Genomic DNA, 17,225 nt, shown 5'->3' with positions numbered 1-17,225 from the left:
TCTCTCTCTCTCTCTCTGTCTCTCTCTCTCTCTCTCTCTCTCTCTCTCGCTCCGTCTCTCTCTCTCTGTCTCTCTCTCTCTCTCTCGCCCCCCGCTCTCTCTCTCTCTCTCTGTCTCTCTCTCTCTTTCTCTCTCTCTGTCTCTCTCTCTCTTGCTCTCCTTCTGTTTTCCGTCCGTCTCCTCCTCTCTCCCTCTGCCCAGGGAACCTGGCTGACTTAAGCGGAGGAGACACTGGCAAAGAAAAAAAAAAAAGGGTGGGGGTGGATGGCAGTGTCAGAACAGGTAAGGCTACCTGAAGGTCCCTATAGGCAGAAAGGGCCCAGCCCCCGTGACCTGCTACTGAGGAGTCGGTTCGGATTTACGTTTGAACAGCAGAGCTGAAACATAACTCTCTGCAACAAATCTCATCTCAAATCTGATCTTTTGGCGTAGTATGTAGCGATTAGTGTCCTTTTAACCTGAGGACCCCGTCTCAAACAGCCAACCCGCTGTTGGACAAGCTACTGAAACCCTGCTAGCTCAGAGAAGGCTGTATAGAGGTACGATAACCTCCTTCGCACGAATTAAAGTATTCGATTATGCAGTACAGTCTTAACAAGCAAGGAAACTAAGCTGATGAGAGATACTGGGCAAGAGGAGAGACACGGAAAACACAGACACACACACAAACACACCGCTGGTTCCACAGTGATGCAGCTGTGAGAGAGGGTCAGGCGGTAGTCCCTCACTGCCTGGCTTCTGCGCTCCTGCAGGGCTCTGAGCAGCAGCGGGAGGCGATGGATCGCCGCGGGGTCGGCCTCGCACTGAACGAGCAGCCGCTCCCTCTCGCCCTCCTCCGTCTGTGGGAGCGATGAGCTCTCCCTGGAGAAATGGAGGCGAAGGTGAAACAACAAAAAAAAAACAACAACAAAGAGAAACGAGGAGGGTCAGAGAGTGAAAGAGGCAGAGAGAAGAACAAAGTGATGGACACTTGAGCTATTTCTGGCAACACATGCCAGTAAAAGAAAAAAAGAACACAGCAGGTAATTCTACTTGCTCCATGTAGCAAGAGAGTTTACACAGCCCACACTAAAAAAAAAAACATCCTATCAAAAACACCTTCCTGTATTGTCTGTGTTAAAAATACCTCAATAAGCTCAGGGCCTCCTCTTGCAGGCTGGGCCATGTGGTCCAGCAGTACTTCAGAGGGATCTCACTGCTGTAAGTGAGGGACACTTTGCGAACGCTGGCCAAGGAAACATAGGTCTGACTCAACAGAACAGAGTCCGGCTCGAGACGGATGTTCAGTTCCTCACAAGTGCCACACAAGCTGATGTACACATCTTCACCTGGGCAGGAGACACAGAGGAGTGGTGTTAAGGTTAAGCGCTTTTAATTGCTCCCTGAAGTGGGTCACATGAGTTGTGGGATGAAGGCCAACAAAGCAGTGATGTTTACAGCTGAGTATGTTCTGCATCCTGTTCAAAGGAATCTTCTGAATAAGTAAGGTGAGTGAGGAGACATCGTTTAGCTCAAATATATCAGCCGTCCAAATACAGTGGACAATGGCGAGTCTTCTTTATTATCCTGATGTCGACACTGTAAAGCCACAAAACTGTACCCTGACAAGCCCACATGTATTTCTAGATTGACATCATTTACAGCGTGCCTACAGATGGGGAAAGTTCCCACCAGACAGATGGAACTCCCACATGTTGTCAGCTCTTGGACACTGCTAGTCCTGACTAGTTAAGATCAACCCCAACAGCAAACCTTGGGAAAGCAAACATCTCCAATTCTATTTCGCAAGACAAAAACAAGCTTTTAAGCTGGCTAATCTCTCTGAACTAAACTCTTCACAAAAGGAGATTAAACTAAAACCAAGGAGTGGCCAAACTGTGTTAAAACCAAAAGTTTGAAAGCAAACTTGAGCAATAACAATTTAGGCTCAGCAGTTTTATTCTAAGATTTGAACTTCAGCAAAGAAACTGCTGCTTCAAAAGGCATTCTGCTGCACATTTCATCTCTGCCTTTTCTGCACTGTTGTGAAGATCTTTAAGCATTGTGAGTCTAACTCAAGCACTCGGCAACATTTGCAGCCATCTGCTGATCCACTGGGCTGATCAATTAGGCTTTATTTTTCATTATGTATTTAATCATCGGTTCATAAATCTATGGAAACAATCTACAATAGCCACCCAGCGGCAGTGACCTCATGAGTTATGGGATATGAACTTACATTTGTGCAGCTCCTCACTAGTCTAGTCAAAGCGCTTTACACTACATGTCATCATTCACATCCGTTCATACACTGATGGCAGCGGCTACCATGCAAGGTGCCACCTGCCTGTCAGGACTGAGCACATTCACGCACTGATGGCAGAGCCTTTGGAGCCTTTGGCAGCAGTTTGGGCAGCAAGTGTCTTGCCCAAGGACACATCGACATGGACTGGAGGAGCCGCCTGGCTCGGACCGGGACGACGACGACCTCTGAGCCACAGCCATTATGGGGTCATTCGAAAAAATTGATAATAAAAGAACTACTGGGCAATACTGAACCTCGAATCAACAAAACAGATGTGTGCAGGGAGCTGCTGTAACTCCACTGAACTCAATGATCTCTGGACGGTCTGTAACATCAACTGGCTCTCCTCCAAGGCTGCGTTGTACACCACTGACCGTCGTAGTGAGTCAGACAACCAGCCCAGTGTGAAGTTTGCAGACGACAAAAGTTATAGTGAGCCTGCCGAGCAATGCTGAAATGTCTCATGGTCTTAAACCATTTTCTTTCAAAACATTTGTAAAAAAGCGTTATTCGAATTGAATGCGACAAAACCATAGTGCACTGATTTCAGAGTTTCGCCACGCAACTCCTGCAGACACTGTAACTAACGGTAAGATGTCGAGATTGTTGTTTTCTTTGTCTGAGAAAGCTAGCCAGGTTCCAGGTTAACGGATCCCAGATGACACTGTTTCATAAATGTTTTATTGAGCCGGTCTTTGCATTCATTTGCTGGTATCCATCGCTCAAGCTCAAACAGAAAAACTCATTAGCAAAGGTGATGAAGGTCCCTCAGCAGTAATAACTATCTCAACTGAACAACAGTCGTCAAAGAAGGCTGAATCTATTACACCTGCTCAGCTCTGTAAAGTACACATTCTTTCTTTCTTTTTTCACTAATATTGTAACTTTTGTACTTCACGGTTTAAGCTTTTATTCTTTTTTTTTATTTCTTATGTGTGGTTCTATATGTTTGTGTTTTTCTTTATTTCGCTCTGTGACGGTGTTGTTTATTGCTACTGTGAGAGAACCAATTGCCACTCTGGGACAACTAAAGGTCTTGAACTTGAGCACATTTAGTGCTTTTATTAAAACACTACCGTTCAGGGAATCATTTCAAACAATTCACATCCTAAAGCGACCACGTCTTCAGGACTCGCAGGAGTAAACTGATGCCACATACTGAATTGTCTGAATTGCAGTCCAAAAATCACCGCCAAAAAAAAAAAAACATGGCAGATGGTTTATATAGTTCAAATCTGTGACACATTAGTAAAATCAATAGGCGACACAGAAGTCAAATGGAACACAACTGTAGTCGTGTTGTAGCGATGCTGTATTGATGCCAAAGCTTTTAAAATGGACAAACTTGCCACACGCCAGTAAATAGTTAATGTGAAACATGGTTGTTTTGTATGTATTGAACACCGTAGTAGTTAGATATTGTAAATGTGGGGTGAATGGAAAAAAAAAAAAATTAAAATATCTGGATATTATTAATAAACCCAATACATTGGGTTTATTAATAAAAAGGACATAAATTGTATGTATTTTAAGTAAATTGAGTTTATTGCATAAACCTGATCATTATGAATGTCACAAAAATAAGCTTATTAATACTGAATACATAAACCTGGCTTAAAACAAATTAGATTTATGTATGGTAAATGCATAAACCTGTCTAATGTGTATTCAAAACACATTGGGTTTATTAGTATTTTTACATCAAATTCATTCTTACCTGTTTCAATTATGTTTGACTAGCAAATATACGTGACATAAAGTGTATTAGTTTGTTTATGTTAAAACTATGTAATCCAAATGGATGGACATTCTATATGCAATTAAAATAGATACATCTTAGATATTAGGCCTAAATATGTCTTTGAGTGACTACTGTACAGCATAGGGAGTTGGGATCATATCATGTGTTAATTAAAGCAATGTCCTAAAGGTACACATACAGTATTCAAACACAGCCACTGAGCAGCCACTGCTGCTCCTCCGGGAGGCTCAGGCCTAATGTGGGCAGTCGATAGAGGAGAAACTCACAGCGGAGTCAAGGACGCGCTGCAAAGTCTAGCTTTGAAACACTGGATCTGGATCAAAAAGGAGCATCGCAGGGAGATTACAATGGCTCTCAAAATATCCAGGAGAACTGGCATCCAAAACAACATACTCCATCATGCTGCCAAGGAGAGTTGAGTTGCAGTAATGTGAAATACATTAGGGCTGAAATAAATATGAAATGCTTAATGTACTAGACTTAAGGTAAACATGATTTCCCACAATACAACACCTTTCAAAGGCTGGTTTAAAGCTTCAAAACCATAAGAGACAAAAGTCCTTAATGGTTAATAAGACATCTAATGAGTCTCTGTAGTGGCAACAAGGAGCCACCGTCACAGCGTGCACACTTCCAACAGCGGCAGTACGAGCAACAATGAGCAGCAACAAAAACAATATGCAAAAACAAGGTTTTGTATAAAGCCACCAAGAACGAGGGCTTATGTAAATTAAGTGAATGTTTGTTTACATTCAAATCATAAGGACTGGGGCTTTAGCTGCCTATCCTGAGATTATTTATATTTGTGTACCTGAATTGTGAACACTCAGAACACCACAGGATCCTCCCCTCCGTGTTTCTGTGGTTCATCGTTCCTTTGATATGTCATGTCCCTAGCGTATATGAAAACACAGATACCTGGGTCAATCAAATTACTAGGAATGAACAAATGACATCAAAGTGACATTGAGGATTTTTCTCATTTGCAAACTGTGCAACTCAACGGGTCCAATGGGTTTCATTTCATTTCATTGTGATTGTTGTGCTTTCCAGAGCGTGTCTCTAGCCAAAACAAGCACGGGGACCTGCCATTAATTACTTTACAGAACCAAACAAAGTGAATTACAAGTCACGAGTGCTCTGGAATGCAGCTTTACTGAACGGCTGCTCTGCAGGATGGTGAGCGACGATTAGAAACTCTTGACTCTGGTTTGACGGTGCAAAGAACTTTAAGAGTACTGAACTTGCACCAGTGCGCTTCCACTGATGCGAGTCCAACGATGTTTAAAGAAACAAGGGCACGGTGTCTTTGACGCAAAGCACCAAAACATGGGGCAAAGACGCACAGACAGCAGGTTCAGGGCTGCAGTTCTGATCTGATCGGCCATTCGTTCTCCTCTGGGATCATTTGTTTCGTCATAGTTAAGTTCTGTTTAGTCCGTTCAGTTTTAATCAGTTTATGTTATGGCCTGAGTTTAGTTCGGACCCCTTTTATGGTCTCCGAACTTCTTTTATTTTGTTATATTGTTTGCTTCATGTTTTGGGTAAATTAAACCCTCATGCCAGCCAGCTCGGTCCCTAATGAGATTGCCTGAAAAAAATTAAAAAAGGTGACTTACAAAAATGAGAATAAACAGTAACACGTATTGCCTGCCTGAAGCGAGTACTTTCTTTGCCTGTGCCTTTGCATCATCGACATGTCTACATTTGCAGGTGGTGATGCTGGCGGGATCCTGCGTCTGTTTGAATGCAGTTGGATTTGTGTCACACTACTCTCACACACACACACACACACACACACACACACACACACACACACACACACACACACACATACACACACTCAGCGAGCACAAGATTTCCCTCCTCACTGATTCGTTCCCAGAGTGACAACGAATGACACTTGCATCTTACTTCGACGCGGCGAGGATGACGACAGAAACAGCAAGAGGAATCCGACCGTTCCGGGTGTCTCTTGCTCTTGTTTGTGTCACGCTAACAGCCTGTTAATAAGGGCGAAAACGTTACACAGTCCAAGTTTGTGCTCCACATATCCAACAACAAATACATGATTTTCTCTCAGTCAGACAGATCAAGGATCTTCTGTTACTCACTAAAACCTGGACAACAACAGCAGACAAGCAATTCAATGAAGACACTCCACTTCATTAGAACCTACACACCATCGAACAAAGACCAAGAGACGTAAGACTCAATGAGGAATCAATCAAAGCACTGGCTCTTTCTGGGAGATCTATCTTTTCCAAAATACAAAAAACAAAAACAAATGTGTTGGATTTTTCACGAGATCCCATTAGGTTTCTAGTGCTGCTCAATGCAGACTGCATCGAGAGAGCTTTTAATCCATCTCTGCCTGGGCTTGAACGCGAGCGAGCAGAGACGTGATTACTAATTGGGAGCTGAGATACCTCATTTATGAGTAACATGAAAGCCTCAGTGGAAGTAAAACTCTCCCAGTGTGACTTATTTAGCTTTCAGATGCATCAACAACAAATTGACCCCGGTCCTGGTTGAGGGAAAAAAAAAACAGACTGTGAAGAATGTAGACTGGTAGCAATGACCATCCGTGCCCTCCAGTAAAAACACATATTCAAATTGAAGCAGGGCTTCCAACGATCCAATTATCACTGAGATTTCCATCATGTACAGTACCTAGAGGCAGAAGGGGGGGGGGAATACAAAAACAAAATAAAAAAGCCTGGCACAGTTCCACAGGTCTTTGCTTTCACTCTGCGAGAAAGACGAGATATCATCGGATGGAGGACAAAAGAGGAAAGACAACACAGAGGACGGCGGATGAGTGATAGGAAGGAAATGAGGGAGAGAGAAAGAGGAATTGGAGTATACAGAGAGAGAAAAAGCAATTATCTCCCAGCATCCGGATGCTATGACAGCAGTTGACAGGCAGGGAGAGCTGCAGCTTATTGCTAAGCTTTCATCATCGCTGTCCACCCCCCCCGCTCGCTTTCTCCCCCCATAATTTCTCTATCTCCACAGTGAGGGAACTTCTCAACCCCCCTCAGCTACCTTTGATTACTGCACAAACGGCAGCTCTGCAGTACGCGTGCGGACGCACATGCTTGTTCTTTTGAGCGTTGTGTGTGTTTGTGTGCAGCTGCTTGTTGTGTGTGTGTGTGTGTGTGAGCGTGCCGCTTTTCTAAAAGGCTGAAGTCCCCTCGGTGCTAGAGCCCTGTCAAAGCAGATGCCTCAGCGCTCCCTAAGAGCTGTCCGTCTTTTCATTTAAATCAGCGACAGTGACAGAGGAGAGAGGGGTGTGTGTGCGTGTGTGTGTGTGTGTGTGTGTGATGGAGGGAGGGAGGGAGGAGGTTACTGGAGCAGCACAGACCCTCTGCTCACATTTAAGACGGAACAAGGATTGTCTAACACACCATGGTGGAAAACAAGTGAGCTGAGCAAGCTATTACTTTTCAAAGCCGGCACTTGCTCTCAACCGACAAACGGGAAATAAAGACGCAGTGTGTACCCGCGTTAAGCACTGTGGTGCACGTGCAAATTGACACGTGACACACTACAGCGCACACACACACACACACACACACACACACACACACACACACACACACATACGTGATTGAAGTCTCCAACGGGCCCCTCAGCAGAGTGAAGCCGTTAGCAGCATGCTGACCTGAAACATACATGAGCGTGAGGGAGACAGGGAAAGGTGCTAAATTAAAAATGATAGTCTCTTGACGGGCTGTTAAGTGGTGTTCTGGACCCGGGCTGGCCCTCCTATTATAAAAGCTTAATGCTGCCGAGCCCCGTTAGTCGTTAGTTGCAGTTCCTTCAAGCAGACCTGCCTGTTTACATAGCCAGTCAGCACCTCAGCTCCTTAAAAAGGTATACAGGTAGAAACAAAATAATGAATACTTTTACAGTACACACACACACACACACACACACACACACACACACACACACAAAAAAGACACACACAGATACATTTTTGTATCGATCCTGATGTTTTTTACTGAAAACAATCATCATTAAACTGCAATAAATAGCTAAATATCGATCAGGTCTCTCTGCTCTGGGGAATAGCATCCCAATAATGGAGTGATAAACTCAAAATGGGTGAATACAAATCTACAGTGAGAACAGTTCAGCTCTTATCCACCGCTACCCAATCATAAACAGGCAGTTGTTTCTTCCACAAGGTGACTTTGCCGTGGTAGAGTTTCAGGACTACTACTGATAACAGAATGATTGTCGTGTCAGCATGCTACTCAATTTTACCTCACACACACACACACACACACACACACACACACACACACACACACACACACACACACATACACACTCATATACACACAGGGCTTCACAGTACAAATGGGTGTAGTGCAGCGTGGAATATCCACCCAGGTGATGCATAGCTAACAAGGGGTGAACGCAAGCACAGCTGTTCTACTGTATTTGTTTAGCACCATGGGATTACTCTACCTAGATGACTTTTGGGGAGCCGTGCAGCTGAAATTAGCTTTGGAGGAGACTTTGATGTGGCCGGCTCGGGTCAGGAGTAAAGCTGATTTGGTTCTGATTGAAGCATCCCCCCCCCTCTCCTGCTAATCAACCTAGCCTGTCATGTTTGCCTAATTGCTCCCATCATAACAGACTACGCTGTAAAAGTGGGTCGAGTTTGCCGAGTTACACTAAGCAGAGGTTTTGCATTGAAACCTTCATTTTTTTTTTAACATTAAATAATTGCAGAGTGATTAAAAATGTTTCCTTCGAATCGGTGAGCTTGAGTAAAGAAAGAAACAATACATTTTCTAACAGACTAAGCCCCAGTTAAATCATCTTTTGCAATGCACTGATGTTTTTCAGCAACTTTCTCCCTTCACCTCTAATTGATCCCCTTGTGTGCGAACAGGAAAAGTCAAAAGCTTCGTCTGTTTTGCCTTTGATGTCAAGGAGTCTGGCTAATTGTGCAGGCAACCGAGGCTACCCAAAAATAACGCGTGACCGCTGAGTGTCAAACTACGGTACAAGTACACGTATCAGGAATCACCGAAAACCACACTGTTAACAAGATTATTACAAATGAGCAGATTTATCACAAAAACACATAGTTGGGAGGCATAGTGTATTTTTATCAGGCCACGATGCCACATTGGATAAAATACTTGATGAATAATACAAATAAAAAAAGAACGGAGGATGAATGATTCATTAGTTTACTGCACTGAGCTGAGGCGAGTCCCTACAGCAGAACAAACTTAATCTAATAAGCAAAAAGCAGTTTGGTCAAGTTATTCCTTTACATTTTTTTGTGTGATTTACATCCATGGAATGGCGACATTTACTACAACATCTTTATGATTAGAGATACCTGAACTGTCACTATAGTCCCACTGGTGTATCAGCTAGTGCCAGTCACCTGTTTTTGTTTAGAATGCAAATAATAATCGAGCTTGGAGCAGTCATTTGCAGAAGGTGGAGCCAGTCTGCCCGATTTTCAAATCCAACGCTGCACTATGCGGAGATAAAGCAGAGACAGAGATACAGTATAGTGGCGGGTTGGTGTATGCTAAGCCCATTAAGACGTAATCTGAGAGGAGAGGAGAGGAGAGGAGAGGAGAGGAGGAGAGAAATAACAGGCCCTCAAGGAAAGCTGCACTGAGCAGTAAACACAATACACCACAGTCATCCTCACCGCGATCACAGCCCAACTCCCTAAGGTTGCTCTAAATTCTCCTCTCATCACCATTACTCATGTCACCTTTGACTTCACGGCCTCAAGCAGACACAAACACACACACACACACACACACACACACACACACACACACACACACACACACACACACACACATACCAACACTAGCTATCTATCTATCTACTTATCAGCCACACCCAAGGTTAAAGGATCCTTCTGAATCAAAAAGCAGCCTTAACCATACGAGCAAACACAGTCGCACACACACCGTGTTCGGGTTTAAATCAAGCAGCAAAAAAGGAGACAATTAGAAAGGAGACGGTGTGCAGTTAATTGGACCAGCTCGGGGAAATCTATTTGCGCTGGGCCGCTACAGATAGGTCCGTGGCGCTGATGGTAAACACTGATAAAGGCTGCATATGTGACAAAGACGCAATAAAACACACACATGCAGTAATATTGAAAGTACAGAGTGAAACAAAGTGTCTTCTCCTACGACTAAAGTGAACGCCTGTCTGCCAGACGTTATCATCAAAGCCTGAGCTACACTAAGGGAACTACAGTAACCACTGTTTTGTGTGTGTGTGTGTGTGTGTGTGTGCCGATGGTGCGTCCTGTTTAGCAGTCCCGTTCTGCTTCAGGGTCACCGTTGCTGCAGAAGGAGAATCTCATTATGGTGTTTACCTCAGTGATTATAGTAAACACATTCATCCTTTTAGTTCCATTTCATTTGACACTGCTGATTATGCAACATTTTTTTCCGTAGAATATATCTGCTTCCATCCATCCGTGTGTGTGTGTGTGTGTGTGTGTGTGTGTGTGTGAGCCACGCTGTAACAGATATAATGAGACGGCGTACTTTTGTTGAGGCGACGCTTCTTATATAGTGAAAGGTTTCACAGTATGGGTTCGTGTTGTGCGTGTGCGCATATCTGCGTGTTATATTAATACAATTGTCAGATTTTGATGAAGTCAAATTAGATCTAGTTGTGTGACGGGGTGTTTACAAGTGGAGTGACAGACACATTCCGACAGGCAAGAGATCCACCTCCACTGTTCTATGGAGGCATTGAGAGTGTGCTAGAATTACATCTCCGTGGGAAAATAACACAGCTGATGAGAAACACACACACAAGGTCATTCTTATTAAAAAAAGAAATCAGCTTATGCTAATCAGGACAGTTCTGAATATTTCTCTACAGCTCCGGAGAATCAGGATATGATGCTACTGTACAATTGACACTGGCTTTATCAGATGCTGTGGTCATAGCCTCCTTTGGATATTTGTGTCACCGGTTTGCTGGGTATGTTTTCAGATTCTTTCTCACCCGTGTGGTAGTGCAGAAGCAGCACTTGGCTGTGGACTCCGACTGTCATGGGGCTGAAATCCACAGTCACCTGCATGCTCTCGCCCACATCAAGAGTCCCACAGGAGGGCGTCACTGAGAAAGGACTGGAATAAGATAGAAGTGGAAATAAAAAAAACAGTTAAGTTAAGGCTTGGCGTCTTTATTCCAGCCAAAGTTCAATGTCGTTTTAGAAACTGGCAGAAGAATCCGAAATGTTCAATAAAACTTTGAATGGTAATCAATAGTAATTACCGTAACTGTTAATTAAATGTGTTTACAGTAATACGTTTCTTGAAAAAGGTTGCTGAGCAAAATGTTTGAATTTCAAGTTGTGATTCTTGGTTAGTGCATACATTAAATGTGTATGTATGCTGTATATCAAATAGAATGGGTGGAATCACTCACACACAAGCCCACCCTGTATTGACTCTCACCTCTGTGTGTCGAGCTTGAACTTGGCCTTGCCGTTTCCTATGTTGCGGACTAGCTGAGTCCTCTCTGTGGAGGCTTTCACGGGACAGACGGGTAAATGGAGCTCGTCGCGAAAGTCAAGAATGGCTCGTGGCCCAATGGCACGGATTGGGACCACGAAGCGCTCCCTCTCGGTCACACAAACCAGCCTGTGGGGGTAGTCCTAGATGGACAAAAATGAAAGGTGATGCTGAGAAAGTTAATACCTGGATGGAGACACACGCAACAAGCACAAACACACAATTAGCGACTAAACCATCGTCTTTAGTATTTTCAAATCACCCCACAGTTCATCCTCTGGGGGTGATGACATCAAGGGATCGCCAAAGGCATTGGGGTTCATCTTTGGGGACCACGAATGACCAAATTTCATGGCAATCCAAATAGTGGCAGACAGTCTTTGCCATCCCTGGTGTCACGCCGCTAGCAATGCTAAAATCAGTTTAACAGTCAGGACGCACAGGAGGGATAACGTTGCAACATTTGATGTTGATCTTTGCTTCTGGGTTTCCACTTCCTCCCACAGTATCGGCAAAATAGTCGACAAACTGCTGGTGTAACCTAATGCCTGACCCTTAACCCTTGACCCTTAACCTTCTGACTCTGATTTAGCCGTTGCCAGAGATTCGTGCACAGACTATGAATACAAAGTAAGTGCAACCATTTTAATGTTTGCCGTATTAGGAGTGCTTATTTCGAATATTTTCTCTCTGATTTCCTTCCCACATCCCATTCTCTGCTCCCCTACAGGTCTAATTACAACTTCATCTAATCACATAATCTAAATCACACCAGCCTCTTAAATGCAGATTCACGCCATACTTCATTGTGCTCTGTGAATCCAGCCTTCTGTGCGTGATTATTCTACGGAGCAGTCCAACTCTCCTTTGTCTCCAGTACCTTGTTTTCCTGCGGGGTGAAGTAGACAGTGAAGGTAGCAGACAGTCCCGGTGCGACCCTGCTACCTGCATCCTCTGGTCCGACCACACGGAAATACTCAGACTCCGGCAGCTCCAGCTTCACGTGTCGTGAAACCTTGACCAAAAATAAATAAATAAAAAGATCACACAAACTTTACAACCCCCCCACAGCAACAAACACAGAACCAGGAACACACACAAGTGATGATTTATTCATTATTACTAGATGGTGTCTTGTACAAATTGCAGTGATAAATCTCCTCCAATCCCCCATGACCTTTTCCAATCATTCTGCACCCCATACACACAACCCACACTCCATGATACACACACACACACACACACACACACACACACACACACACACACACACACACAGTAAATCTTTTTCTTCTTCTACGGCCACAGCTCTGTTGTTCCAATTCCCAGCTAATCTTCAGCGAATCATCAGGTCAGCAGCCGTGTCGTGGTAACTTTTTACGTATTCAACACTCACACACACCTTGTCAATGTTGCGGAGAAGCAGAGGTAACATGTAGGTCTGTGCAGGAGTGAAGTTCTGGAAGACCAGCTCAGATGGGTGGGGCTGGAAGAGCGGCTGATCCATATCCACCAAGGAGAACTAAAACACAAAAGAAAACACAACATAAACAGTACTCATTACCACCCCTGTCATTATGTACAGATGACTGTTTATCTTATTGTGGTTGAAGACACACACACACACTTTTACACACACTCAATGATTCAGGGGTATGGGTAGTCCTGGGTTTTATCAATTTCCAAAGCATGTAATCATTCCTTAATATAGATGGTATACCTCCTAAAACTGGATATATATAATATGCATTTATTACACTGAAGCATATGATATTGCCATGTACTTTCTGTTGTAATAACAAGCATTACATTCAGGTTATTTTAAGATATTGATAACATGTACAGTATTGATTCATTTAATTTGTTTCTCACAAATTATTTCTTAAAAGAAGGTTTGACATTTAGGGAAATAAAGCTCATTAGTTCTCAGGTCAAGATTAGACGAGATGATTGATACCACTCACTTATCTGTGCGTTTAATATGAAGCTACAACCAGCAGCTTGACGTGCTGAGTGTGAAGACTGGAAGACAGGTAAATCCTGTAAAATGGCAAACTGCCATTTTTAAAGATATAATGTGTTAAGTGGTGAGCTTTAGAGGTGCTGGCAGGTGGGTTTTTAATATCTTTCAGGCAGAGCCAGGCTTGCGGTTTCCCCATTTCCAGTCATTACGTAACGTTAAGCTAACCGGCTCCTGACCCCAGCTTCATATTGAACAGACAGACATGAGAATCGTATGGATGAGAGAGAATAAAAGGTTGACCCTTTAACAAATATTTTATAACACGTATGGGAAAATATGCCCTCTTAAACTTAAACTTGCGTCGTTGTCATTCCTCCTGCGTCACTGCCGGTCACAGATAAAAAAAAAATATAATACTGTACTGTATATTAAAGTGTGCAATTTTTGTGGCATTCAGGATGACCTGAAAAAGATCCCGCTGGCCATTGCTCCCGCTCGTCACCTGCAGTGGCCCACAGTGGGGGTTATTCAGAATCCCATTTGCATATTGGACAAGTCAACAAAAAAAGAAAACGTGACCAGGGTTCGATGCAAAAATGGCTCCTCCTAATTATGATGACGGGGCATTTAGTAATTTAATAGACATTTCACAAACTTTTGATGGCAATTTGCTCCGAGCCCTCCCGTTAAATCCGGACTCTAAAAGTACGGAGCGTTCAGTCACATTGGTTGCCCTTTGCCCATCAATTAGTGTCTGCTGACTAAGGGGAAGCAGCTTTGGTACAACGTCGATGACCTCAGTGGATAGCACATGATCTTTATGCCGAGGATTCATGATGATATAATGAGAAGTTTGAATGCTGCTGGTCTCATCTACCCTTCAAATAAGTCGCCCATATTTATTCCAATATTTACTGTAAATATATCTATTCATTTACATATTAGTTCAGCCCATACGAATATATATATATGACTTGATCAAATATTAAACTACCTATAGTAACTGGTGCTAACGTGTATGTGTACAATACAAATGCTTCAACAGTAGAGTATACTGTAAGGACAATAACACAGGAACATTTTATACAAGCCGGGGTTTTTTTGATACCTTATTATACATCCTAGTCTGGAAGTCTTTGTAGTGAGGAGACAGGCTGTCAAGTGTAGGTTTCCATGAATTTATTTCAGTCTGCCTTAGTGGACTCCCCAAGGTTCCATTCTCATAAAGATAAAAGCCAGCAGCTGAGGCTTGTTGTCTCCTGTCCAGCGTTTATGTTTTGCCGCAGGCTGTTGTCACCGTCACAGTGTTGGACTCGTCTCTAATGTGTGATTCAAGTTCAAACAACACAATGACAGGTTTAACCGGATCCCTCATCCTAACCGGAGCTTACTGTAACCTTTCACTGTCACTGGACCGTCTGACACCATTGTTTCTGGTTGCTCTCTCATCAAAATGTTCTTATTCTTGTGGATTTGATTTGATAAATTAAATAATACGGTACACAAATGTGCATACAGTACTAAAATACAGCAGGATATTACAGTAAAGTCACATGAAATAGTTCTATTGCAGTTTTGTAGTCAGGCTAGGAGGCAGGCAGGAGAAGGGAATGTCATGTAGATGCTACTATCATCCTATTTCTACACTAAAAATATCAACATTACACATTTGTAAAAAATGTTTTTAAAAAAGCCAGACTGTTAGGCTATAATAATTTACTCAGCTGTTCTAAAAAACGGGCATATTTCATTTCCTTTATTGTTTGAGTTGGAGTTGTTTCAGGTTTGCTACACTAGCCCTCGTTTTCAGATTATGAGAGTTCTGAGCATTCTGAAAATATCCAGTAAAATAATAATTACCTTGTAAAACCATGTTAAATTTCATCTGTTAAATTCTATCTTCAACAGGGAGCCGATTCAACTCTTTAAAATAGTTTGGGGCTAATATGCATTCTTGGATTGAGATTAAGGACGATCCTCACTAGTTTGTTGTGAGCCTTTTGTTCTTTTAGCTGTACCTAAAAGTAACAAATTAATTGAACTGGATGTTAGCTAGGATGCGGTTTACGAGAATGGCGGCTCCGTTCTTGAGATAAGGATGCAGCTGCAAAACGGAGATGCCGACAGGAATCCGGCAGTTGGAGAAGGAGCAGATCGAAGTCACAGCCAATTCCTGAACGAAAGGTGTTGCTGACATACAGTATGGAAAGATGGTGGACTTTAAGGCAGTACAAAGCCGGAGGCTTTTCCGCAAAACGGGAGTTCTGTGGTTGACCATTGGACAGCTACCTGGGGAACACCAGTCTGATAGACCTCTATCTCATGAGATATATTTTGATGTGCTTCATAGTGTGATTAAGTTTGTTAAACTGTTTTTGCTTTTGATCAAATAAATAACTTTTGATTACAAATTTGAACCATCTATTCGACTATTTTGTTGACGGACCTCGAGCCAGAGGGGACTCTCTCTTTTGGAGAAAGTCCGGACTCGACACACTGTACCTCGTTATGCATTACGTGTATTGAACTAATGATATAGCTGGTGTCCTCATGGTTTCCTTATCAACGCACTTAGGTCTTCTTGCCAGATACTTTGTCTTTAAGTGGACCTTCCCAACAACAGAAAAGGACATAGATTCACCTGTCATACACAGTTCCAGTTCAAATCCAAGATGAGTAGCACTTCTCCTGTATCTTTGTTCCGTTGCATTCAACAGAAAAACTGGTTTGATCCCTTTATTTAGAGGAGTTTATTCAAGAGTTTCAAGAAAGTTTCTCTGGTCAGGAGGTCTATATAAAGCGCTGTTCGGTATTGGTTTGCTTTAAGTAAGTCAATTATCAATCCAAACCGCTGTTCAAGGTTCATTATATAGTGAAAGCATAGTAAGTCATTCAGCTGGGGGGGGGGGGTGTATCATTTACTTTGTGATGCGTAGTGCTGCTCATGTCAAGCAGTTCCAGGATGCGAGGCTGGAGCATGCTGTCGGTGTTAGCCAGGCGCTCCTCTGTAGACTGCAACATCTCCTGGGTGTAAGCAGATGGAGTCACCTGCAAACACACAGAGCATTATGTTAACGGCACTGACGGCCTGTTTCCTGTCTCTTAATTCAGCAGTGTATGGCACCACATCAAACAAGACTGTTACTACTGATAGAGAAAATGGAAAAAAAAAGAAAGGAAAAGATAATGAGCACGAGAGCTGCAGACTGTCACCTTGACGCTGTCAGCTATGACACATATATGCGCGTATGAAGCCTGTAGTTAATATCCTCTCCACACTCTGGCACCTCTTAATCATTGCAGCAGAAGCAGAGAAACATCTTACTGCACTTAGCCTATTTCAAGGTTGGGTCAGAAGGACGTGAGCTCAAAGTCTACATGAATAATGTAGCAGAGGGGGTTATTGTATATGGATTATTCAATAGCTGCCAGTTAGATATGTATTCATAACACACTCTATTATTCAGAGACAACAAAGTTGCTCGAGTAAACACTATTCTTTAAAATGATAAGTTGTGAAATTACTTTATGATTTCTCCGAAAATGTAATCGTTTTGTGTTCACATGGAGAAATGCAGGCGTAATAGCCGACAGAACACTACGCTGAGGGATGTAATGGTTGCACTTCTCTTTTGGAAAATGATACGTATTATCATAGTTATATTGTTTATTACTAAC

At 42.9% G+C, this 17,225-nt stretch overlaps 1 protein-coding gene across 1 annotated transcript in view; it reads right to left on the bottom strand.

Moving 5' to 3' along the window:
- Positions 1 to 17,225, bottom strand: part of hydin (HYDIN axonemal central pair apparatus protein) — a 72,369-nt gene that overhangs the window by 54,533 nt on the left and 611 nt on the right. The window contains exons 2-8 of the mRNA XM_068731938.1: positions 16,470 to 16,595; positions 12,987 to 13,106; positions 12,465 to 12,599; positions 11,528 to 11,727; positions 11,073 to 11,197; positions 1,127 to 1,328; positions 675 to 861 (exon numbers count right to left, since the gene is read on the bottom strand). Coding sequence (XP_068588039.1) covers positions 675 to 861; positions 1,127 to 1,328; positions 11,073 to 11,197; positions 11,528 to 11,727; positions 12,465 to 12,599; positions 12,987 to 13,106; positions 16,470 to 16,595 — 1,095 coding nt within the window. The remainder of the gene's footprint in view (positions 1 to 674; positions 862 to 1,126; positions 1,329 to 11,072; positions 11,198 to 11,527; positions 11,728 to 12,464; positions 12,600 to 12,986; positions 13,107 to 16,469; positions 16,596 to 17,225) is intronic.

Source organism: Cebidichthys violaceus, unplaced genomic scaffold, assembly GCF_023349555.1.
Source record: "Cebidichthys violaceus isolate CVI_PGR_0920_01 unplaced genomic scaffold, fCebVio1.0.p SCAF_55, whole genome shotgun sequence".
Taxonomy (NCBI): domain Eukaryota; kingdom Metazoa; phylum Chordata; class Actinopteri; order Perciformes; family Stichaeidae; genus Cebidichthys; species Cebidichthys violaceus.
This window is presented reverse-complemented; position numbering and strand designations above follow the sequence as displayed.